Source organism: Myotis davidii, unplaced genomic scaffold (genome assembly GCF_000327345.1).
Source record: "Myotis davidii unplaced genomic scaffold, ASM32734v1 scaffold17, whole genome shotgun sequence".
Taxonomy (NCBI): domain Eukaryota; kingdom Metazoa; phylum Chordata; class Mammalia; order Chiroptera; family Vespertilionidae; genus Myotis; species Myotis davidii.
The window spans coordinates 538,750-563,723 of NW_006288624.1; the positions used below are offsets into that span (position 1 = coordinate 538,750).

At 48.8% G+C, this 24,974-nt stretch overlaps 1 protein-coding gene and 1 long non-coding RNA gene across 2 annotated transcripts in view; one reads left to right on the forward strand and one right to left on the reverse strand.

The window, feature by feature from the left end:
* The window catches only part of DPF3 (D4, zinc and double PHD fingers, family 3), a 154,395-nt gene that overhangs the window by 51,114 nt on the left and 78,307 nt on the right, over nt 1-24,974 (forward strand). The window contains exons 5-6 of the mRNA XM_015562004.1: nt 2,778-2,856; nt 22,496-22,633. Coding sequence (XP_015417490.1) covers nt 2,778-2,856; nt 22,496-22,633 — 217 coding nt within the window. The remainder of the gene's footprint in view (nt 1-2,777; nt 2,857-22,495; nt 22,634-24,974) is intronic.
* On the reverse strand, nt 12,591-20,602 carry LOC107182635. The gene is made up of 3 exons (XR_001513365.1): nt 20,591-20,602; nt 17,676-17,682; nt 12,591-12,685 (listed from the first exon to the last, which is right to left on the reverse strand). It is a non-coding gene; the product is annotated as an uncharacterized LOC107182635 (long non-coding RNA).

The window sequence follows — 24,974 nt, forward strand, 5'->3', positions numbered from 1 at the left end:
CTCCTGCATGCCCCCTACTGGCTATTGAGCCTCAAAGCCGGACATGTGCCCTGATAGGGAATTGAACCGTGACCTCCTGGTTCATGGATCGATGCTCAACCACTGAGCAACACCGGCCAGGCCCTTCACTCCTTTTGTCTAATTGGTCTAGGAGTCATACAGGATGGATTGGGTAGGGCAATGCAGAGGTAGAACCCCAGCTTGTGGGTTCTTTGAGCAGTGCAGAGGTCAGTTGATGAGCTCCTGGATTAAAATGTGGACTAGATGGGAAATGCAAAACCAAGATGACCTTTGAAGGAAGGAACAATAGCACATGGATATAGAGGATAAAAGAGAAGAACCAAAGGTGATGGACATACTGACCCACCCACGGATTGATTGATTCATTTCTTCAGCACGTGTTTATTAAGTGCTTCTTGAGTGGCTGGCCCCATGCCAGGTTCCAAGGACAGTTGTAGCCAAAATAGACATGTGCTCCACCCTCATATGGGGGTGACAAGAAAATCAAGTACACCAACATGTGTGTGATAGGATGTCAGACAGTGTTAAGTGTGGGATAAAACAGAAAGCAAGATGGGGAAAGAGAACAATGGAGACGGTACGAGTGGGCAGAAGTTGATCAGGGAGCCCAGCTGGCGTAGCTCAGTGGTTGAGTGTCGACCTATGAATCGGGGTCATGGTTTGATTCCCAGTCAGGACACATGCCTGGGTTGTGGGCTTGATCCCCAGTGTGGGTGTGCAGGAGGCAGCCAATCCATGATGCTCTCATTATTGATGTTTCTATTTCTCTCTCAAATCAATAAAAGTATATTAAAAAAATAAGTTGATCAGGGAGGGCTTCTTTGAGGAGGTGGCATTCAAATAAATGAGTAGGATTCTGAGTTTCCAAGCTTGAGATATTCTGGGAGACTAGAGAGCTACTGCCAGGAAGAATCCCTGTCATGTACCCTCAGTGTTCTATAGCTATGATCCCCCCTTTTTGCAGTTGAGGAAACTGAGGTGCAGGGAGAGTGTGGGAGCCTGTAGTCACCTGGCTGGTCAGCCCTGCAGAGTGAAATGAAACCCTGGCTCTCAGCCGGGTCCTCCCCTTCCCCTCTGAGCTTCCAGTTCCGCAAAGCGCCTGCTGTCCCTGCCGGTATTTTTAGTCTCTAAGAGCCCCTTCCTTGGGACTGCTGCTGCCTCATCATCTGCCTGACTTGCTTTCACCTACTTCCAGGCGACTGTGACGGCTGCGGGCTGCACACGTCAAGCTGTCCCTGGCTTCACCGAGGGTGTGTGTGTGTGGGGGGGGGTGGGGGTGGGCAAGGGCAGCTGAGGGTGACCACCCTCCGTGTCACGGGCAGGCTGGGAAGCCTGTCAGTGCCTCAGGGTGACTGCCAGTGCACCTCACAGCTCCCTCTTTGGGTCAATTCTAAGTAATGAGGGCGAGGGGAGGGGGCTGCGGGCTGTCATGTGTATAGGGGTGAGGGGCTGGGAGGCAAAGGTGGGGAAAGAGCAGTGGAAGGGAGGGAGGAGGGGGTGGGATTTTGTAATTTGCTTGCCAGGTGGTGTTGATTGTGGTGTGTGTGTGTGTGTGTGAGAGAGAGAGGTGGGGGGAGAGAGAGAGAGAGAGAGGTGGGGGGAGAAAGAGAGAGTGAGCATGCATACACTAGCAACCACCTCAGGCCTTTTGACCCTGAAGTCCTCAGGGCTACTTTTCCGGGCCAGGCCCCTGGGACTGCCCCATCTTCCCTGCATCCCAGGTTGCTGCCATTTTACGTCTCATCTGCTGTGCCTTTCTCTCTGTCCCCAAAGACCCGGCAGGCCCTTTCCTGGTTGGGAGTTTACTGCTACGCATTACCGGAGAATGACCCTGAGGAGGCTAGGGTGCTACACACGTGACCAGTGTGGGACTTTTCAAGTTTTAAAAATAAACCTTGCTGCATTCTTGCAGCTACTGTCCCGGGGCCGCAGAGCCGCCCGCTCCCTCTCTAGCTGGTCTCTTCTAGCCTCGAGGCAGAGCTCATCCCACCCCTGCCCAGGCTGTGCCGACTCTTTCTGGAGGTGCACACGGGTGCGGGTATCAGCGGTCCAGCTGCAGGAGGCCATGTGCAGCCAGGTTTCTGTCACTGGCCGGAGGCTATGGCAGACCACACAGGGCAGCCTCCGCTGAAGCCCACCCCCCTGGAGCTGGCTGAGCCGGGCTCATGCCCTGTGCCCTGATGCCAGGCCTGGCTGGCTCTTGAGAGACTTGAGTGGGGGAGTGTGAACAAAGGGGTCTGGCCTGATAACTGTAACTATGCTACTTGCTCCAACACGCCCATCATCTGGTCGGCTGAGGGGAGCCAGTTGGCATCTCCATTTGGTAGCAACAGAGCTGCAAGGCTAAGGAGTTGGAGGAAGAGGTCCCACTAGCAACAGGAGAGTAAGGACACTTGGTCAGTGGAGGCTTTGCAGCGGGACTGTCCTGAGTTAATGTCCTGGCTCGGCACTTAGTAGCTGAGTGACCTTACACAGCTGCCTACCCTCTCCAGTTGCCTCAGTCTCCTGATCTGTTAAGTGGAGCCCATAGTAGTGTCTCCCTCTGGGATTTGTGAGTAGCTGAGCAATTTGGGGTAAGTTACCTCGCTTCTCTGGGTCTCAGTTTCCTGGCCTGTGTAAGGGGGTTGGCATGGGCACAGAAGTGGTGAAAGGGGAGGAGGAGAGGCAGCGGAAGCACTCGGGGCCTCACAGGACATGCTCAGTGCCTGTGGTGATGACCAGAGTAACAAGCGTCGTGATATCCCATGTCTCCCCAGGCCCGCGGCTCTGCTGGTGGCAGGAGGAGGCATGACCCCGCCTCTCAGGAAGACCACGACAAACCTTACGTCTGTGACAGTAAGTACAGGCGACACCGCCTTCCTTCTCCTGCCCCTGCCCTTACCCCTGTCCCCACCATTCCTGTTCCTCCCTGCCTGTCAGCCCCCAGCCCAGGCTTGCTGGCTCCTCTGGGGCCCGCACCCCAGCTCCCATGCCTGCACCTCCCCTCAGTCACCACCTCCTCTCTGCCTCATGTTTCTGCATGAGGAGAGCAAGTGGGAGGCCTTGGGTGCTATGCTCCTCTCTCTGGCAGTACCTTCTTTGTAGCTTTTCTCTGTGTCTTTCACTCTGTCTCCTTCAGATCCCTATTTCTTTCTCGACTTCAGAGAATTACAAACAAAAGCATAACTCAGAATCCTCCAACAAAAGTCCTTGGTTCCGGTGGTTTGTCATTTGTTTCCCTTTAATTTCCTTTTTCTCTTCCTCCCGTCCTACATAGCGCAAATTATGACTCTTTCTCTGGTGATCACATAGTTAATAAATGGCCCTTGATCCACCTCCAGCCTTTCTTGCCTGATTCAGAAACATCTTTTGGACAAGCGGCTGCCTGGCTCCTGGGTGTGGGGTCTGCAGGCAGAGCTGGGGGGGACCGAGCGAGAGAGCGCCGGGAGCAGTGGTGGTGGGTGGACCAGGGACTGGTGTCAGAGGTACAGGCTTTGCTGTCAGCTGGAGAGCTTTTGTCTTTCTCACCTGCCAGAGCCTTGGGTGGTGGGTTTAAAATCCCTGCCCTAGTTGTCTTCTCACCGTATCGAGCACCATCTGCTCACTCCATGGTGAGGGCAGCACTCACAGCCGCATCCCCTGACCATCTTCCCTTCCATCTTCTCCCCTCTCTGAGGAAGCAGAGTTCTGCCACAGGGCACGGCAGCCAAGTGGCTGAGGCAGGGCCCTGGGGCAGCGGTCCCTCCCGGCGTCCCGCCCATCTCACCAGCCGTTTGCAGTCTCTGTGAGAGCAGGGGGAGAACTGGGAAGATGGGGCTTTGGGGGTACTTTGGAGGTGGTGCCATTTCCCTCCTTCTTCACTGGACTCTTGATTTCAAGAAGTTGTTCTGTGGCCAGTGAGGTGACAGCTGGTTGGAGAACATTTTGCTAGAAGACCAACTCCATGACCTTTATTTTTTTAAAAATTTATCTTTTTTGTTGAAAGTATTACAGATGCCCCCCGCTCCACCTCAGGTCCACCCCACCCCACCCCCAGGCCTGCACTGCACTATGGTCTGTGTCCATGGGTTACCCATATATGCACTAGTTTATAAGTTCTTCAGTTAATCCACTTGGCTTCTTAACACACCGTGCAGATGACATTCGTGACACAACTGCAGGTAACATCTCTATCCCAAAGCAACTCCATTTTAGGATGAGGGGAGAGCAGGGCCTGGGGCCTGATCCTTCTTGCCAGACCAGGAAGTGCCTGCTTTGGCCTGGGTCTTGCCCCCTAAATGGGGTTCATCAAAGCCCAAGCTGGTCCTGGGAAGGTCCTCAGGCCCCGCCAGAGCGGGCTTTCCGACGGTGCCAGCAGGTTGCCAACAAGAGTGCCAGCAGCTGCTTTGGAATTGGGGCTTTGCCTCGTGCTTCCTCTTTTAAAAACTTTAGTTTTATTACGTGACTTTTGTGCTGCCATAGATAGTGGAATTACTTTTTGCTCGATCACTACACCTTTCATCGGGTCCTCAGCCAACGATAGGCCCCTATATTCCCAGACACACCATGGTCCTTCACCTTCTCTCAGCCCCTCTCCTCACTCCTTTGTCACCTGTGGTGTCTCTCTCTTGCCCGGCCCCCTCTCTCTGCACAAAGTGCTTGCAGCACACCCTCTCCCCCAGCTCCGTGGCTTTGTGTAGGGCTCTCAGTGCCATTTGCTTTTCCTGTTCCCTCCCCACCGGGTCTTTTCCTCCTTCTGTTTATGCTGTGGAACTTGGAGGCCTGATTACAGGCCTGATGTGGGCTTTCTGGAAGTCTCCCTGTCGGACTTCTTGGCTCTGCCTGCACAGGCACTGCCTCCCTTTCCTCTGTCAGGGGAGTAAGGTCCACCCTGGATTACCCTTCTCTTTCTGGCTCTCTTAGGAAATTGTTTGGCAGCTCAGTGATTAATAGACTTTATTTTTATCTGGTGCCCTTCAGACATGTGATCCTTTGGGATAGAAATGACCTTTGGAGAGGTCATGAGGCCCACTCTGCACCCCAGTCCTCAGCAAGGAATGCTTTTAATAATCTCTAATGCATCCTAAGTAAAGAGGTGTCTGGTCACCTCCTTGAATTCCCCAGGGATGGTGTTACCATAAGCTGACCTTTCCTCCATGCTTCTAATAGCGCTTGTTTCTCCTTAATAGGAACTGAAATGTTTCTCTTCTATAGGCTCCCTTATCTTTTGTGCATCTTTCCCCATCAAATAGGTACGTTGAGCATTTTGTTCTGGAGGCGCTCTTAACCTCTCCTTGTATTCTCAGTTTACCTGGGGTACGTCCCATAACCTCCGTGACAGCCTGCGCTCAATTCCCTTCCAGCACTTGAGGGCGAAGTAGCGCCAAGGCTGTTTGGCTGAAAGAGTAACAGACACGTTTCCTTGTTTATTTTACACATCACTTCTTAACGCCACCCACATCTGTAGCGCGTAGAAATATCTGACCCCCCATTGCACTGTGTGCCTGTGACTCCCACACGGTCAGAAGTAGCTAATGTCTCTCTGTGTGTGCGCTCTTTTCTACTTCTGCATTTGATCTTTTCTTTGTCCATAAATCACTTTGCATTTGGCCTTATTTAGTCTCAGTAAAGATATATAATAATATGTGACTTCAACATATAGGATTCAATAAAGGCAATTTTAAAGACATTGCCCAATAGTTAAATTTTATTCTCCACAGATTCCTGATTCCTGCCATTTTTGCATCATCTGTGGTTTGATTTGCATAATCCCCACTCCATCTTTCAAGTTATTTTTGGAAATATTAGGCCACCTTGGACCCCACCACCTCCTTCCGGGTTTATGTGGAGTAGCAATAGCCATTTTTTCAGATGTGATTGTATTTAACCCTTCCTGGGTTATATTTCTAAATATAGTTGTCCTGTTACGTTCTTGGCCCAAGCTTCCCTTTCAAGATAGGTGGTTGAAATATTAGCTTAGCCGTTAACTTCAGGTGATAGATAGTTTGCCTATTGCCTTTCACTCAGCCATTGAATTTATTTCATCTCAGAGAAACATTAAATCATCTAAACATAATTTATTTTTTACCCAACCCATGGTGTGTGTGTAGATGAATACTTCATTTTCCAGCAGGTAACCAGTCTCTATTAATTATCCTGAGCCTTTACCAAGCTTAAAGATTAAAGTTCCACTTCTTCCCTTTTAGTCTCGTGCTGAAGGAGAAGTGTTCATTACCCACAAGCAAAGCCACTGAATAGAACTTTGTGGGAAAGGCGGTCATGTTTGTCCAAGTGTGGATTTGGACCATCAGCCGAGAGATCACCTAGACGTTTATTATAACGTAGGTTCCCAGGCCTCACACCAGACCACTTGCACCAGAACCCCTGGGAGCAGGCTCAGGACCCAGCATCTCTTGAGGGCCTCTGAGGGGAAACTTAGGCATACTGACTATTCAGAATGACTGGTCTATTTCATCTGAATTCGGAGGTTTCTGGGCGACTGCTCAGCCTTTTATTATTCCCCGCTTTTTGCATCTGGAAGTTCTGTAGTCTCCAGGAATTCTCCAGGCAGAGTGCCACTGGCTTGCATCACTGTTTTAGTTGGTCTCTTTAGAATCTTTCCAGTTCGTTCAGCGTTGATATAAAACTCAGCAGTCCCATATCTAACTCAGCAATCCAGCACTTGACATTAATTAACTTAATAGCTTTAAATCCTAATAGTATCATTAGCCCCCTTTTATATGTGGTATGATAACTGGAGATAGGCATACAAAAGGAATCCTCGGGTTTGGGCTACTGGGATGTTTTAAAAAAATCATTTCGAGAGTTTGCCTCTTCTCTTCCTAACGCGCCTGACCTCGCATTTTCTGTTAGCATCACTGGGGCAGACTCCTGATGAGAGACTTGAGTTTCCATTTTCTTTGTTCAAGGTGCATCATAAGAGAGAAGGTGGCAGTAAAGGGGCGAGATTCAGGGAGAGGAAGAACATTTTGTCGCTAAGCTTTAGCCATTTGGGGGCGAGCAAAACAGACATTTTCCCTTTTGCTGGGCACAGTGGAAATGGTTTGTGACGTTCCCCCCCTTCCTTAAAAGTTAATGTTAATATGGAACATTTTACATTTAAATGTTTAATTTAAAGAACATTTAACATGAGACCCACCCTTTTAACAAATTTCTGAGTGTACAGTATGTATGTTGACTACAGGTGCAGTGTTGGATAGCAGATCTCTAGAGTGTATTCATCTTGCTTGATGCAGACTTGATGCCCGTTCCACTCTTTATTGCTATGAATTTGACTTCTTAAGATACTTCATCATTGTGGAACCAGGCAGTATTAGTTTTTTTTCTGTGATTGGATAGTTCCTTAGTACCATGTCCTCAAGGTTCTTCCATGTTGTCGCATATTGAAGAATTTCTCCTTTTTAAAGGACAAATAGAGTTCCATTGTATGTACATCCCTCATTTTCTTTCTTTTTATTCATCTGTTGGACATCTAGGTTGTTTCCACATCTGGCTCTTGTGCATAGAGCTGCAGTGAACGTAGGAGTCCTAATATCTCTTTGAGACCCTGATTTCAGTTCTTTTGAATAAATACTCAGAAGTGGGATTGCTGGATCTAATTGTGGTTCTATTTTTAATTTCTTGAGGAGCCTCCGTACTGCTTCCCACAGCAGCCTCACCGTTTGCATGCTCACTGACAGTGTGCACGGCTTCCAGTTTCTCCACATCCTCTCCGGCTCTTAGTCTTTTGTTCCCAGTTTTTTTCTGATCACGGTGATGCCTCCTGCTGACGGTGCTCACAGTGTGCGGAGCACTGGGCTAAGCCTTTCACATACATGGTGTCTGTAAAGCCTCACGCTAACCTCAAAAGGTAGGGACCTCACTTTTCTGTGAAAGAAACTGAGGCTCAGAGAGGTGAAGGGATTTGTCCAAGGCCACGCAGCTGGTGGATGCTAAAGCTGGGATGAGAATCCTGGACTCTCCGGGCCTGGAGCTGACAGGCCCAGGACACCTCGCACACACTGCGGATGGAACGCGTCCTCCTGCCTGGAGCTTGGTTCTCCCTGCGCGCCTGCTTCATGCGGTGAAGCCTGCCTCACTGTTGACAGGTGGCTTCTTGGTGTCAGATTGGCGAGCGGGAGTCAGGCAGTAATTACAATGGCAGTGGAATGGAATGGATTATAGAGTTCTGAGCCTTTTAAATTCTGCCCCCCACTCCCACCTCTCAAACTGAGGCATTAGGTAGATTAATGACAAAAGGCTGGGAGCGTGACTTCTCTCTGAGTCATGGCCTGTCTTCACACGTCAGGCGTGAGTCCTGTCCACTCAGCCTCCGCATCAGGAAGGACCTGCTTCTCCCCCATCCTTACCCCACAGACATGCATTTCCGACTGGGTGTGGCCTGTGACGGAAACCGAGACCTCTGCAGGAGTCCCTCCCTTCTAGAAACCCCGTGCAGTAACCGTGTCCAGCTGGGGGCAGTGGCAGAACCGGGCCGAGGTCCCTTCCTCCTCTTCTTGGCTTAGGGAGGGAGGAAGGTTATGGGGCAGAAAGCCAAGAAGTCAGGCTCTGGCCCTGGTTCCACCCTCAATGGCCATGGCACCACTTTCCTCACTTGCCAGTGAGGCAGGTTCCTTTCTTGAGTCTTTGACTTTCCCGATCAACACTCCTTCCCTCCACGGTGGGCTCCTTTCTTCCCAGGCAGTGGCTTAACAATGAGGCTCCTCACCCAGGAGGCACGGTGTCAGACTGTGGGATATCACGGCATCTCTGCCTGGCACAGGCGCGGAGGAGCTGCAGGCTGGGAGGGCTGTGCACGGGGCAGGCACAGCTCGCACCCGAGGCAGTCCCAGAAAATCTGCTTGACTGCAGCCTCCTTAAAATTCCTCTCGGTTCCCCCATACCTGAGCGCACAGGGAGACTCAGATGACTATTGCAGTCTTATTAAAATTTTTTTGAGGGCATTAGGCTCCACATTCTCTAAGACTCATGCGCTTTTAGCTTCAAGCTGCAGTGGAAAAGCCAATAACTGCGGCCTTCAGGCTGGCTGCCCTTGTCACTGAAGGGAAGCCGGGCTCATCACTCAGTTGTCACAGCTATTATCTTGCAGGTCCTTGCGTGGGGGGTGGGGGGTGGGTGGGAAAGGCTCTGTGCCCCAGAAACTTGATTTGTGGAGCAGGGCCTGTGGCATGGGATTGATCCCTGGAGATTGAGTGCGTTTGTTACAATGAAGCTGGGCCTGTTTAAATATTTAAATGCCAGCATGTCATGGACACAGGTTGCAGAGTGTCCCGGCAGGGCTGGCCAGAGGCAGGGCCGGGGAGGGGCTGGTGTTGCTCTTTGATGTCCTCATTTCTCTTTTTCCTTTGCTCCCACTGCCTGCCTTCCCCCTCCCACTGGCCCCACCCTCTAGCATTCCCAGGAATCTGGCCCATTGGCCACCAAACCCAGGTTCGCCTCTTCTGGGCTATAACTCACATCCTCTCGAATTATTGCCTCATCCAGTTAGAACCTTGTTCTCAGCCAGCTGTTACTTGATGGGAACTTTGTGGCAAATAATTCCTATTAAGATGTGGATGACCAACAAGAGGGTAGATAGTAACAGTTGTAGAGGTTCTTTTTATTTAAAAAATTTTATAGAAATAGTATATGTTCATTGCAGAAAAATCAGAAGTTATAGATAAGCATAAAGGGAAAAATAAAAATCACCCATAATCTTACTCCTCAGAGGTAACTTACATTTTGTTTTGTTGTATACTATTTTAGTCTACACATAACACACACACACAATATATGACACATATCATTTTTATCTCTCCCCTCCTCCCCACCCCCCATTAAAAATACATGAAGAACGTATTTCCATGTCGATAAAGTTATTTTTATGATGACATTTTAGGGCTATCCAGTGCCTACGTACTGAATGCCACCGTTGGCTCAACGTTCCACTTGTGGACGCTTAGACAGTTTCAGATTTGCTCCCCATTGCAAACGATACTGCAGCTAGATCTTTGCCTAAAGCTTCGAGTATTTCCTAGAAGCAGAATTGCGAGGTCAAAGAGCCTGGTGCACAGCCTCTGACTTCTCTCATTTGAAATCACGGCGAGGGGGGGGTGAGGGTGAGGGGTGCTGGAGGGAAGCGGGCGCAGGTCATTGCCGCCCAGGTGAAAGCGAGCTGGGTGAAAGACACTGGGCACTGGCTTTGGAGTGAGAAGGCTGAGGGCAAATTGTGGCTGTTCTGCTTGTCATCTGGGATTTTAAAGAAAATCACTTGGGCCTGGGGTCTCCGTTTCTTTAGCTGTGGAGTGGGGGTGGTACCTGGTTGGGGAAACTACGTGTAATAATGAGAATATAAAGATGTCTGCACGTGGCTTGTGCTTCATGAATGTTTCTTTCGTCTTTTCCTTTTCCTTGTGTTCTCGGACTCTGATGTAGGTGGAAAGATAAGGCTGATATCGCCCGGGAGGTGACACACTGCCAGGCAGTCTTTCACTGAGTGGACAGTGAGCGCTGCAGGACGCCAGGGGAGGGAGTGGTCAGGGGGGGCTGGCTGGTGTGTCAGGGTGCTTCTCTAAAGTGCCAAGCAGGTCCCTGGGGGAGTGACAAAGTTTTGACATAGGAGTTTGTGGGAACTTGCAGGACATCCAGGAATGTCTAACAGGTATTAGCGGACGTTTGTTTCCCCAAAGAAAGTGAAGCGCTTGTACCATTGTTGTAGGTGGATGCGGGCCTGCCTCAGGGAAGGGCCAGTGAGACATACCAGAGAGCTTGGGGCTCACAGGCAACGCCAGCTCCGTATGGAGGCAGCAGCTATGCCAGGCACACACCCAGAGAGCCTGGGAGAGCCTGCTGGCCAGTCCCAAAGGTTTCCGGGCTGCCACACCTTAGGGCAACTGGTCTGACTTTTTTACCTTTCTCCATTTACCTTCCCCCCAAATATTGACAATTATATTTATTTAAAGTGTTTTTATTGTAATATTAAGAGGGAATTTATACTTTACCCTTTGAGCTAATTAAGGGCATGCTCATGTAGAACTCACTAGAGTAGGAGTCAAAGACATTGTCCCTACAAGGAAGGGATGGTGGTCAGAAGAAGGCGGTTCTCCAGTCACAAGCCCGGGTTTGAAGCTTGGCTATGTCACTTCCTAGTCATGACCTTGCGCAAATCCCAAAACCTCTCTGAGCCTCGGTTTCTTTTTCTGTCAAGGGCGGAACATAAGATTGACCTTAGAAGGTTTTCAGGAGGGCTAATGAGATTGCGCGTAAAAACAGCCCACTTCTTGGTTCACGTGCTCAGTGAGAATTTATTTTCTTCATACTAAATTAAGAAAGGGTACTTATTTTGTACCTAAGTTGGGCTCCTAGTTCTGTTCTGTGCATTGGCTGCTGGAATTGTTGGGACCAGAGAAGCAATTTGATAAATTTAAATGATCAAAAATAGCTTTACTGGGCCTGGCCGGTGTGGCTCGGTGGTTGAGCGTTGACTTATGAACCAAGAGGTCACAGTTCGATTCCCAGTCAGGGCACAAGCCCAGTTGTGGGCTTGATCCCCAGTACGGGTTGTGCAGGAGGCAGCTGATCAATGATTCTCGCTCATCATTGATGTTTCTAGCTCTCTCCCTCTCCCTTCCTCTCTGAAGTCAATACAATTTTTTTTTAAAAAAATAGCTTTAATGGCCTCAGCCTATTTTGCTAAGTGGTTAGAGTCTCAGGTTTGATTGCTGGTCAAGGGCAAGTGCTTCTGTTACAGGCTCGATCCCTGGCCCGGGTAAGGGGTCAGTTTCGTGTGGGAGGCAGCCAATTGATGTGTCTCTCTCATGTCGATGTTTCTCTCTGTCCTCTTGTCAGCTCTGGCCTCTATTCTACTTCAAGGGCGTTCAGATGCACCCAAACTCACGATTCACGGTGACATAAGTCCAGTATTTCATTTGAAAATTTTTTACTTAATGCTTCCCCCTTTTAGAGTAGCTTGTCTTCATCACATTTAAATAAATGAAATAATATTAACTTCCTCCCTTCTTTCTTCCCTCCCTCCTTCCCTCCCTCCCTTCCTCCCTCCCTCCCTCCCTCCTCCTTTCCCCTCCCTTCCACTCTCTCTAGAAACTAATTTTTCCATCCATATCCTTGGGTGATGATTAAATAAACAAAAAAGCCTTATTGAATATGTGTTGTGTTCTAGGCACTCTGGTAAGCACATTATGAGAATGGACTCACCCAGTTCTTACAACATTTAGATAGGCATGAACTATTATGATCCCCATTTTACAGACAAGGAAACTGAGATTGGAAAAATTAAGTCACACAGCCTATTAGCTGACCTGGGAAAGCTGGCCTCAGGTTCACCAGAAGTCTGTTACTGCTTCCCAGCAGGGCAGGAGAGAGTCCCACCAACACATCTAATGCTTTGGTTTTGGGAGTGTCCACAGTTCTCTTCCTGGGATCCAGAATCAGGTTATAAGGTATTTTGAGAGCTTGTTTGGAGGTTCTAGCAGGGGAGCGCAGCTACTCGTATACCGTTGACCGAAGACCGGTCCTCTCTTCGGGGCGGGGGGAAGGTCGTCCTCTTCGACCGAGCGCACAGCTTCGGGAGGGACGCACTTGGATCGGTGAGGGAGGAGGGGGACACCCGCCTAGCCAGCCAGATCAGCCAAATCAACCCTGGCGATCAATGGGGTGACAGATGTCGCAGTCAGATCGCCCTCACATTCTATAAGGTATTTTGAAATGAAAGGTTTGTTGCTTATTTCTGTTCTTGCAAGTTTTTGTTTGTTGTTGTTTTTTAAAGCCAGGATCACATTCACATACAGTAAATCCCTAAAGTAAGCAGAATGCCCTCCCTTAATGGCGACACAGGACTTCCGGATCCTGCAGACCCAGGGTCAGGGAATGTGGCTTTGAAAAGTTGGGGTGTTATACTCCGCCCCTACTCTAGCCAATGTATTTCTATCTAGAAGAATTCAGTTTAAAATAAGCATCAGGTAGCTCTGAAGAAGAAATAGATAAGCACAGGAAGGCAGCTGTGGACTTGGGGCGAGGGGTGTGGGCAGCACCTGAATGGCTGCTATGGCTGGGAGCCTACACTGTTTTTCTGTCACGGTTGAGGGAATAATTGCTTTAGGAGGCACACAGGCCTCAGAGGACCCAGAGAAATAAAGTTGTGAAATGCTAGAATCGAAGACGGAGATCCTCTGATCCAGCTGCCATGTTTTACAGATGTGGCAACCAAGAAAGGATGGGATTTGTCCACAAGTATTGGTGTCAGAGTCATGGCCAGACTCAGGTCTGCAGAGGGCCACCCACGCTGCTGCTCTGGGCTCGCAAGGGTCGGGGAGCGGGAGCTCACTTGGACTTGCCCAGGAGGAGCTTCTTGGTGCCTACCTGTTGTAGGAACGGGACCAATCTCTTAAACTTGTGGAGCCCTCCTTGGCTCTTGAGAAAAGCTGGGACATTTAAAAGTCATAGGCATTGCCCAGCTGGTGTGGCTCAGTGGTTGTGGGTCGACCCATCCACCAAGAAGTCCCCAGTTTGATTCCTGGTCAGGGCACATGCCCGGCTTGTGGGCAGGTGTGCAGGAGGCCAATTGATGTTTCTATCTCTTCTCTATCCCTTCCTCTCTCTCTAAAATAAATAAAAACGTGCTTAACAAAAAAACTCTACAAAAAATAACAAGTCATAGGGATTAACACCACCCTGAGCACACAAGTCAGAGTGAGTGGCCTTTTGTAGCATCCCCTGGGTTTTGTCCCCAGCTGAGCCATGCCAAGGCTTATCACTTGGGGCTCCTCCCCACTGGGGGGTTGGTGGTAGGCAATCCTCCATCCCCTAAATCAGTGGTTCCCAACCTTCCTAACGCCATGACCCTTTAATACAGTTCCTCATGTTGTGGTGACCCCCAATTTCATCGTTACAAATTGAACATAATTAAAGGATAGCGATTAATCACAAAAACAATATGTAATTATATATGTGGTTTCTGATGGTCTTAGGCGACCCCTGTGAAAGGGTCGTTCAACCCCCAAAAGGGTCGCGACCCACAGGTTGAGAACCGCTTCCCTAAATGGTTGAGCAGAGAGAAGACAGGATTGTCTGGCAGGTTTGCGGAGCCCCAGATGTCTATGAACCAGTCTGGTAGGGTGTGATTATCCTGCCAAAATGGACTCTCGTTTTATCTGTGTCAGCCCCAGAAGGATATAGGGTTCCACTCAGGCTGAAAGGAAGAGCATTTGGTGGAATGATTGTGGAGGGATGGGCAAGACAAAGGGACTGACAAAGGAAGGAGTGTGCCTTCCCCATCCTGAGTCCCAAGGAACGTAAGGACAAGTGGCTTCTGGGAGCTAGAGCTTGGAGGGGCCGTAGGCCTTGCACCAGCATGCTGGCCAGGCAGGGATGGGCAGGGCACAGACCCCCAGCTTCCCTCATCTCACCTGCCCCTCTCCTGCTGATGCTTCCTGCTGGCCAAACTCCCTCAGAAGCAGAGGGCAACAGCTGGGTGTAGAGATCAGCTCCAGGCAAGAGCTTGGCAAATAGAGAATGACTAAGTGCATCTTTAGCCATGTGCTTCAAAGTTGCACAGACCTGAGTTCCAATCCTGGCTCTGCCGTTTATCGAGTTGCCTCCATTCCCTCAGCCTCATGTCCTCATCTGTAAAAGGGGGTGCTGATCCTCACCTTGTGACCTGCTGTGGGCTTCAGTGTGAGACTGGGCGCCGGACTGTAAGTGTGGTGCTGTGGAGGCATCGCAGCGAACGGGCATTGCTGGGTGGGTTTTACGGAGGAGCTGTAGGGAGAGGGAAGTGACCTCCTTGGGGTTGTATGTAAGTGTCACAGGGTAGAGCTGGAAATGAGATGCGGCCCTGTGGCTCCCAGGGCCCAGGCTTTGTCTCTCGGACGCTCATCCCGTAATTGCTTTCAGTCTCTCGGAAACCACTGGCTCAGATACCCACTGCGTGCTCCAAGTTGGGCTGATGAAAATGTGCCAGAGTCATTAAGTTATCAGTGGGGAAGGCGGCCGCTTCTCCTCGGCAGGAAGGATTCTGCTGTCGGCTGCAGCAGGCTTTGTTCACACAAACTGCCCCTGCTTCTCCCTCCTCCTCTTCCCTCCCCACTCCTCCCCTCCTCCTCTTCTCCCCTCTTCCCCCCTCCCCCTCCTCCCCCTCTCCCAGACAGGGAGTGAGTGGGGTTGGGTTGGAGTGGGTGGCGTGCTGTAAATATTCTGGGGCAACACTGAAGGTATTCATAACTCCAGACGGGAGGTCCTGCCTGGAGAATCCAGCTCTGCATGGGGAGGTGGGCAAGCACTATTTCTGCAGCTTGACAGATGGATCCGCTCCAGGGGAAGGAGAGAGAGGAAGGCAAGCTGGACCTTCCTTACTGTCACAGCCCTTCCTCTCCATGCGCTCCATGCCAGGAACACACAGCCCAGGAGCATGTTCGCCAAGGTGAAGAGAAGGGCCTTGGGTTGTGCGCAGGCAGGTTGACTGGTCCCCGGGGTGATGGCTTCAGAGGTGCGTGACGCAAAGAAGTTTGCCCTGGGGAAGGAGACTGGTGGGAGGGTGGGGGCGCAGCCCTGTCTGAATGCTTCAGCAGTCTTGGGGCGCAGTCTGATTCTGCATGACAGATAATTCCAGAGTGAGATTGCTGACATGATAAAAGGAGAGCAGATGGTTCTAATACTTTATTTTCAGAATGTATCTCTCCCCATCCTCTTTTTCTTGCAACTCCATCACCCCAGACTTCAGAGGAGAAAGTACTGGAAACCCTCCTCCCCTTTTGGGTTTATTTCCTTTGCTGATCCACTTTGATGGCAGCGGTGATAACAACAGCTGACAATGGCTGAGACGCACTGTGAGCCAGGCACCGTTTACATCTATCCTCTCACGTAGCTCCCACAACCGTGAGGTAGGTGTGCTGTCATGATCCGCCCAGAGAGGATGCTGAAGCACAGAGAGGTTTAGCAACTCCCCCAAGATCGCACAGTCAGTCAGTAGCAGAGCTGGGATCTGAATCCAGGCAGTTCAGGTCCAGCCTGCCTATGTCCCCCCTGTAGATCCTGTCCCTCTGAGGCAGGGCCGACCCCAGAGCAGGGCCAGAGCAGCCCCTGGTGCTGACAGGACCACTGCTGTGTGGCTAACCACTCTGGCCAGATTTCCAAGGTTACCTCTGGGGGGAATTTTACTCCTGACCCAGGACTGATTGGGTCCTGCCAGGGTTCATCGTGGCAGCAATTACGATATCAAGCGGGCTGTTTGGAATAACCAGCCCCAGATCTCCACCCCTGGCTCTGGCAGCTTTCTAGAACCAGCTACCTAATTTGCGGGGCCTAGTGCAAGATGAAAACGAGAGGCCCTTTGTTTAGAAGTGTAAGAATTTCAAGATGGTGACAGGAAAACATTAAACCAAGCGTGGGGCCCTTCTGAGCCCGGGACCCTGTCTGAATGTGCAGGTCACATGCCCATAAGGGTTCAGAGTGGTAGGGAGATGGGATGAAATATAGAAGCTGATTTTCCTTCTCTTCCAGGCCAGTCAATCAGGGTTTCCAAGGCATTTCTTCTCATCTACATGCTGCAGTCTGAGCTGGATGCAGTTCAACCATAATAAATCTTAGAAACCTCTTGTCCCTAGGATGAAGTCATTCCAAGGACTGGGACTTGGGTCAGCAGCTTCCTTTTGGGGTCAGGCATCTTGCTTCATTATCTCTAATCCATTCTAACCCTGACTTTCTTATCCCCTCTCCTCCCCCTTCTTTCTCCCCTGAGCCCATGATCCTGCTCAAGGAGCTGCTCTAGTAGCAAAGCAGCTGTCGCCAACCGGTGGTCCGCAGACCACTGGTGGTCCGTGAGGTCCGAAAGGCTGGCGATCGCTGCTGTAAAGGACACGCTCCCCTCAGCCTCCCTGATCCCACAGGCCCATCCGCCATCAGCCTTACTCTTTCCTTCCACAGCCAGACTGGAAGGGACAGTCTGTTGGACCCGTCACTGCTTCCTCCTTCCCAGGAGCTCCCTATTCTCGCCTCCTCTTCCACAAAGTTGCAGGTTCCCTGTTCCTTAAGTTCACCTAATTGCTAAACCCAGTGGTCTCTTCGCAATCCCCATGTTTCTTGACCCTTAGGCATCTGACACTGTTCTGGCTCGTCTATAGGATGGGGGTAGGTTGCTGTGAGTGAAGGACTGGAGCAGGCCTGGCACATGGCACTCACTCGATAGTTGGCCAGGATTGGTGGTATTGCTATTGTCCTCTGGAAGCCCTACTCCTCTGTGCTGCTGACTGCTGTGCGAGTCTTTCTTAACTTGTTAGACATCAGTTTTTCTTTTTCTACCCAACTTTTAAAAACCAGTTTTCTGAGATCTATCCTGTGTCCACACCTTTTGTCTCTTTCTCCATCATCTCTCCTCTCCATGTCCATCACCTATTTCACCACCCTGCTAACTGCAAAATCCATAAATCTTTCCCAAGCTCCAGGTATGTAAGCCTGCCCAGACTGAACTCATTCTCTTCCTGCATCCTCTTACCAAGTTGCCCAAGTCAGAACCATGGGTGTTTTTATTTCTTCCTTTAGCTGATATTGAGTGCTGGCCATGATCAGGCCCTGAGCTGGTCCCTGGGACTGTCAGACACTGTGCACACACACGGGCTACCATGCTTCCTGCCGGTGGGAGGGGCACATATTGGTACATGATTGGTTCTGGGAAGGTAACAAACCAGGATCCTAATTTTGATTGGAAAGACTTCCCAGGGGAAGGACATTTGAACCAAGATCAGAAGGATAAGGAGGCATTAGCCAGGCAACTTGGGGGGGTGGGGTGGGAGACAGTTTAGGCAGAGGGAAAAGCTTGTACCAATGCTCTTTGGTGGAAAGAAAAATATTCAAGAAATGGAAAGGCCAGTGAGTGGGAGGCGAGGGCTGTGAGAAGGAAGTGAAATGTGGCCTCGGATGAGGCAGGGAGAGGCTGAGGAGGCGGATGGGGCCGGGGAGGCGGAGGGGGATAGCACATGGCCAGGAAGACTGTGTTAGTCTTTCTAGGCATCTCCTTGCTGTTTAAACTGCTTTCTACCAGATTCTCTCTCTTTAAACCCACTCCCATCCTGAAGTCCTCATTGTTTCACATGTAGAAAATTAAAATAGGGACCCTCAGTGCGGATGAAAAGTTCTGACTTAGTCAGCCGGTCCTCGGTGTTGGCCGAGCCGGTGCCCAAGTCCATGCTGTTTGCATGTCTGGGTAACATCTGTCGTCACCAGTCGCAGGAGCAGTTTTCAGATGACTTGTAATTAATCAAAACATTTCAGAAAATTGGAGGATAGACAGTGCAGAGACACCCACAGATGAAACAGGAACCTCCTGATCATCGAGGGCGGGATCGGGTGACGAAGATGGTGTTCCCATGAATCACAGTGCCCCCCAGGTTACTAAAGACTTAGCCGCATTTGATTATATGCTATGAGCGGATGAAAGCAATCTGAGAGATTTGACTAGAAAAGGGAATCAAGTTGAAAACTTGTGCTTTGTCTGCCTGGTGATATCCTGCTCATCTCTCAAGCCGCAGCTCACCCCACCCCCTCCGAAAAAAAAGCCATCCCACCCCCTCCGGGAAGCCACCCCAGCCCCTCAGGCCCAGGTGCTGGCCCCTCTTGCAGGTGCATGATTCCCTCTGGTGCATTTATCCCACCTTCCTTCTTCCTTGGCTTGTAGGCTTCCTCTGCTAGACTTTGAGCCCCTTGAAGGAGGGGAGTGGGGCTCATTTAACTATTTATTTCTGGTGCCACATGCCTGGCCCCCCATGTTAGATGGTTAATAGTGTTTTTTTGTTTTGTTTTGTTTTTTAAATGAGATGGTAGAAGCGGGTGAGGGGAAAATGAAACTCCATCTGGAGAGCCTGTGTATAGGAACCACGGGAAAGGGGTCTGGCTTCCAGGACCTTGTGCTGCCTGGATCTTTTCTTCTAATAGTGACCACAGGTCTCAGGGCAGCCTCTCACTGTCCTCGCCTGCCACTGCCATCCATTCAAAAGGGCAGTGCATGCAGGGCAGGCAGAATCAAGCCTAAATTTACCAACCTTCTAGCAGAGTGTTTTTCAAATGTTAGCATGCATCACCTGGAGGGCTAGTTAAAACACAGATCACCAGGCTCCACCCCAAGACATTGTCAGTAAGTCTGGGATGGAGCCCGAGAATTTGTATTTCTTACAAGTTCCCAGGTGATGCTGATGATGCTGGTCTGGGGACCACTCTGAGAATCTGTCTTCTAGCAAAAGGCTTTGCTCTAAAAGTAGTTACTGTCTGTGGTGTTGGGGATGCAGATATGGGAATCTTTTTGCTTCATTTTGGTTTTGCAGGTTTCAAGGACTATTGGTATGAGATTAATATGGGTAGTTACACCAGATTCTACACACTTACCTCCTCCCCACTCCAGGCTCTTCCACAAAGTGTTTCTTTGTTCATTCAGAAACTATTCAGTGAATATGTTTTGAAGGTTAAATGCATGCATGGCTACAATGAGGTGGAGTTACTGATATCAAGATGAAATCGATGTGAAGCTGTCCTTAAAGAGAGGCCCTTTAGTACAGATACAATTAATTCAAGGAGTCCAAAGAAGAAATGCCTACTTGGATGGGTAGTGAATCTCCATCACTGGACTTGGCCCAGGGCAGCCTTCTAGAGTATTCATGGGAATAACACAATTTGATAGATAATTAGACCAATGGTATTGAGATCCTGAAATTCTGTGATTAAGGAAGACAGTGGTAATTAACATAACAAAATGGCAGAAATTAAGTGCTGAGGGGTTTATAGTGGGATATCTGCAGGCAGCCGAGGTTTCCTCATGTAAATACTGATGTTATCATTCTTATTTTAATCAACATTTATTCCTTACCAACAGTATACTTAGTGATGAAATGGATTTATATCTAATGACCCCGTAATTTGCTGTTCATTGACCTCATGACATTTAAAAGGTTAACTAGAAAAAGCCACAAGGAAGCCCAGAGTTTGCCCCAGGGACCTCTTTAGGTCCCACTTCCCGAGGCAAATGGAATTGAGATGTGTAGTCCCATTTAATTTTTTTTTTTTGTAATATTTACAGCAGGGAGAGGGAGATAATGTAAGTAGCCAATTGTAAGACTTAAATGTATAGTCACTAGGTCACCAGCTTGAATCTCAGACTCTCACCTTACTAAGAAAGTCAAACCAATTGCCACATTCAGTAGTGTGAGGCAAGGGTCCAAGTCCCCCTTTCAGGAGCGTTTGGAACTAAGGGCATGGCAGACCATGCCGACGCCTCTCACCCCTCACCACCATCTACTGGGATTTGGGTACTAGGCCAGATAGTTTACAAACATGACTTATAATTCCTTTAACCACCCTTCATGGTAAGTATACTGTCATCATTTTCAGATCAGAAAGGAGGTGCAGAGAGATTATATGTCTTGTCTAATTTCTCTCAGGAAAACTCCGCAAGTCAACATACCCGTAGGTGCAAAATGCAATATTAGTGAATAGAGTGCTGTGGTGTGTCAAATGGATGCTACACTCTGACCAAGTGGAGTGCATTCTTGAACCAAGGATGCTTCAGTAGTAGGAAACATTAGAAAATCAACATAATTCACTGTCAACAAACCAGAGTCATATATGAGTAGGTGCTGAGAGGGCAGTCAATAGAATTCTATAATAAGGCTCTAAAGCAGGAATAAGATAAACTACTTAAATTTGATAAAGACTAAAAATTAGCTACATATTTTATTCGAATAAGTGAAACAATAAATCCAATGGCATTAAAATAGGAAAATCTTGCTATTTTTAAGTGTCAGGTTAGTGATTCTTACAAACTAATTAAGCTAAGAAGATAAGTAGTTTGTACAAATAAGAGAAAGAAGAGATGACATCTATTTTTTTTTTTTTTTTTTTTTGCTAATGGTTGTAATACCTGAAAAAACTAAGGGAATTTAGTAAGAAAAGAAACCCTATGAGAAATAATAAAGGAATTGGGTAAGATGGCTGGAAACAGATCTTCTCTATACGATGGAGGTCACACAGCCGGTCAACTTGGGCACCTGGAACTAGCATTTGAACACAGGTCTGACGATAAAGTCTGTACTCTTTTACCTTATGAATTATTCACACTCACTACTATAACAGAGTCATGTGAAAAGGGTTTCTTAAAGCTCACAACTTAAGATTTTTCCGCAGATCAGGTGGGGTTGGCTCTGCTGGGGAAAGGTGGGAACCTGATGTGAGGGTTGGCATAGGATTTTTATTAGAAGAACCTTGAGGCTTCTGCTACCAGCAGTGTCATTCCTCTAAGGCAGCGGTTCTCAACCTGTGGCTCGCGACCCCTTTGGGGGTCGAACAACCCTTTCCCCGGGGTCGCCTAAGACCATCGGAAAACACATATATAATTACATATTGTTTTTGTGATTAATCACTATGCTTTAATTATGTTCAATGTGTAACAATGAAAATACATCCTGCATATCAGATATTTACATTACAATTCATAACAGTAGCAAAACTACGGTTATGAAGTAGCAACGAAAATAATGTTATGGCTGGGGGTCACCACAACATGAGGAACTGTATTCAGGGTCACGGCATTAGGAAGGTTGAGAACCACTGCTCTAAGGACTGAGAGATCATTGGGTGAGGTTGGGCGTGGTGATCTGGTCTTAAGTTATTTAGCCAGACTTCTCAGGCACTGAGCATTTACCAATAGAACTGCCCCCCTTTCTTCTTGGACATATGTATGTTGCTTATTGCCCTTGTCTCAGAATGTCCATTTGGTGCTTGCAAGGACATGTTTTTAGAGATTTGGGGTATTAGGCTGCCAGGGCATCCAGGGCATGAGCTCTGGTTGCCCCACATCTACCAAACATGCCTTGGCTTCATGGTTTCCATGGTGGGAGTGGAACTCGAAATCACTGAATGTTATCCAGATCAAGCTTTTCTACTTCAGGCATAGTCAACCACAGAAAGGTAGATGAAGGAATCACAGGAATCCAAGGGACCTGGCTTCTAGTGTCTCTGCCACAACTGGCTGTGTGTTCCCAGGCAAATCACTTAGCCTTGCTGGGCCTTACTTGCTCTATCTGTGCCATGGGGTGTTGGACTGGTGTTGAACTCCCAGTCCAACCTTCAAAGTTAAAATAATCATCCCAATACCATGTTCTAATTGCATAGAGATTATCTCATCACCAACAACCCTGTAAGTACTATTATTCCATTTTTCCTCTGAAGAAGCAGGCACAGAGAGGGTAAGTGACTTGCCTAGGGTCTTACAGCTAGGAAATGATGGAGCTCTCACACAACTTTCATCTTCTACTTCCGTGGTTTTGCTTTACATGGACCCATGTTGTTATAGTGGTTTTGGTCCTGTCCAGGAAGTAAGGGATTGGGGGTGGCAAAAACTTTCTAAAGGAACCCCAGCTCAGGAATGGAGGATGGGAGTCACTACCTGGGGGAATGATGGCAGTGGCTATAGAGGTTGCTGACATTTGTGTGTTTCCGTTCTTTCCTCTTTCCTCTCTAGTCTGTGGTAAGCGCTACAAGAACCGACCAGGACTCAGCTACCACTACGCTCACACTCACCTGGCCAGCGAGGAGGGGGATGAAGCTCAAGACCAGGAGACCCGGTCCCCACCCAACCACAGAAATGAGAACCACAGGCGTGAGTTTCCAGTTTTTGGGTTGGGGCAGTTATGAAGTGGGTGGGCAGGGCCGTGGAGCATTCCTTTAATTACCTGTGGCATCTTCTGGTAATGACCGTTGGTTGGTCTCAATCTCCTGTGGTGGGTTGGCTCTTTCAACCCAGCCTCAGCTGCCCTTGTGGGGTCAGCTGAGTCCGAGGCTGAGGGTGACTGGGCTGGGGTGGCACAGCAAGCTCTGCTGTCTGAGGAAGGAAGGTGAGTGTTCAGGCAGAAGGGAAATGTCCTTACCTGGCCATTATCAGATGCCAGAGCTGCTCTTCTTTCCTCATCTCCAGATGATCCCTTCACAGCTGCTGACCCAAGCATATCCCTCGGCTCTGTCAGTTCATACAGATACTCCAGATGTCTCCTTGGCCACCAAGAGATGTAGAAGATTCTTGATTTATTGTCTTGCCTGTTATAGGGTCTACAATTTTGGCATAGGGCTCTCCTGCCTTAGAAATGCTGCCTGGAGCCTCCATGCTCTTTGCCGGAGCACTCAATCAGCAAACATGATCTGGGTACACTTGATATTTGGGATGTTGGGCTCGAAGACCCCAAATGATTCCTAGATTTGTTTTTTCGTTTTTATTCTTTCTTTCCTCAACATCCAGTTATGATTTAGGAAGTCAAAAAGGGCTTAACAGTCACCTTTTGACGTCCCTCTTCAGCATTCCTTATGGGATGAGATAATGGAACCTTGAGGACTTACTTCAAGATGTGGGCATTCTAAGATCATTAGGTAAACAGTAACTGTGGACATGCCATGTGTTTTCTATTTTTTTTTTTTCCATAAGATTGGCTGACAGGCGGTCTTAAAGTGAATAATTCAGTGTAATTAAAGGCATCAGACAGACCTTTAAAAATATTCAGACTCTAGGATTTGAGAGTGATTCCTCTACATTTCAGTCAATTGATGTTGATTGGCTGCCTTCACCAAATATTTGAAATAATTAACACAATCCTTGGCCAAGACCTTTCTTTGGATTCGTGTGGGTTTTTACCTAACCACCACCCCACCCTTCCCTTGTCACATTGCCTTCTGTGTCATTATGCTCAGGCTGCCATAACAAAGTACAACAGAGTGGGTGGCTTAAAGGACACAGATTTATTTTCTTACAGTTCTGGAGGCTGAAGTCCCAGATCAATGTGCTGGCAAGGTTGGATTTTCCTGGGGCCTCTCTCCTTGGCTTGTGGATGGCTGCCTTCCTGTTGCCTCCTCACATGGCTGTCGCTCTGTGCATGTGCACCTGCTGTCTCTGTGTGTCCATATTTCCTGTGCTTATAAAGACACCAGTCAGATTGGATTAGGGCCCCCCTAACAGTTTCATTTGAGCTTTTCTTCTTCTTCTTTTTTAATTCTTTATCCACTGAGTCAAACTAGCTAGGGCCTCAGCAACTTTTTTTAAAAAATATATTTTATTGATTTTTTTACAAAGAGGAAGGGAGAGGGATAGTGAGAAACATCGATGAAAGAGAAACATTGATCAGCTGCCTCCTGCACATTCCCTACTGGGTATGCGCCCTCAACCAAGGTACGTGCCCTTGACCGGAATCGAACCTGGGACCCTTGAGTCCGCAGGCTGATGCTCTATCCATTGAGCCAAACCGTTTAGGGCTGAGCTTTTCTTCTTGAATCACCTCTTTACTGGCCCTACCTCCAAATATAATCACTTCCTGAGGTACTGGCTTCAACATATGAACTGTGGGGGACAGAGATCGCCCCCTAAAACCTTTCATTCTTACTAACTTGCAGGGTTCCAGACTTTTGTGTTTTCTTACTTAGTGTTGTCGTATGGACAGAGCTGGAAAAGCAGGGCAGGAGGGCCTGAGAAGCTGCAGTGCCAAAGTCTGTCTTCCCTTTGGGGCGAGGTTTCCTTGGGCCAGTCAGCCTTGCCTTTCAGAAAGGAAAATATTTGCATTTCCGTGTCTCTCCTCTTGTCCCTTCTCTCATCTGAGTGGCCAAGGTGTAGCTGTGGTCTTCTGTCAGGAGGAGGCTGAGAGTGACTTTGATTGGGTTGCTGTTGGGAAAGCATTTCTTGGCCACGGTTGCTCCCTCTAAAGTATTTATTAGGTTGCCATTATTTCTCACTCCTCCAGCGCTGGCTTATCTCCCTGATATCTCCTCTCAAAGGCCAGGCATTTGTTCCTGTGTGTAGGTGCTCTCCTCACACTAAGGGTCTGGAATACTTCTGTCTGTCTCTTTTGTGTGTGCACAGTGATGGCCACAGTGGGGGAAGGCTCTGATGGCTCCTCAGGTACACTGCAGGCCCGTAGCTCTTCTTGTTGACTTCGGAGATGGGCCCTTACGTAGTTTTCTCT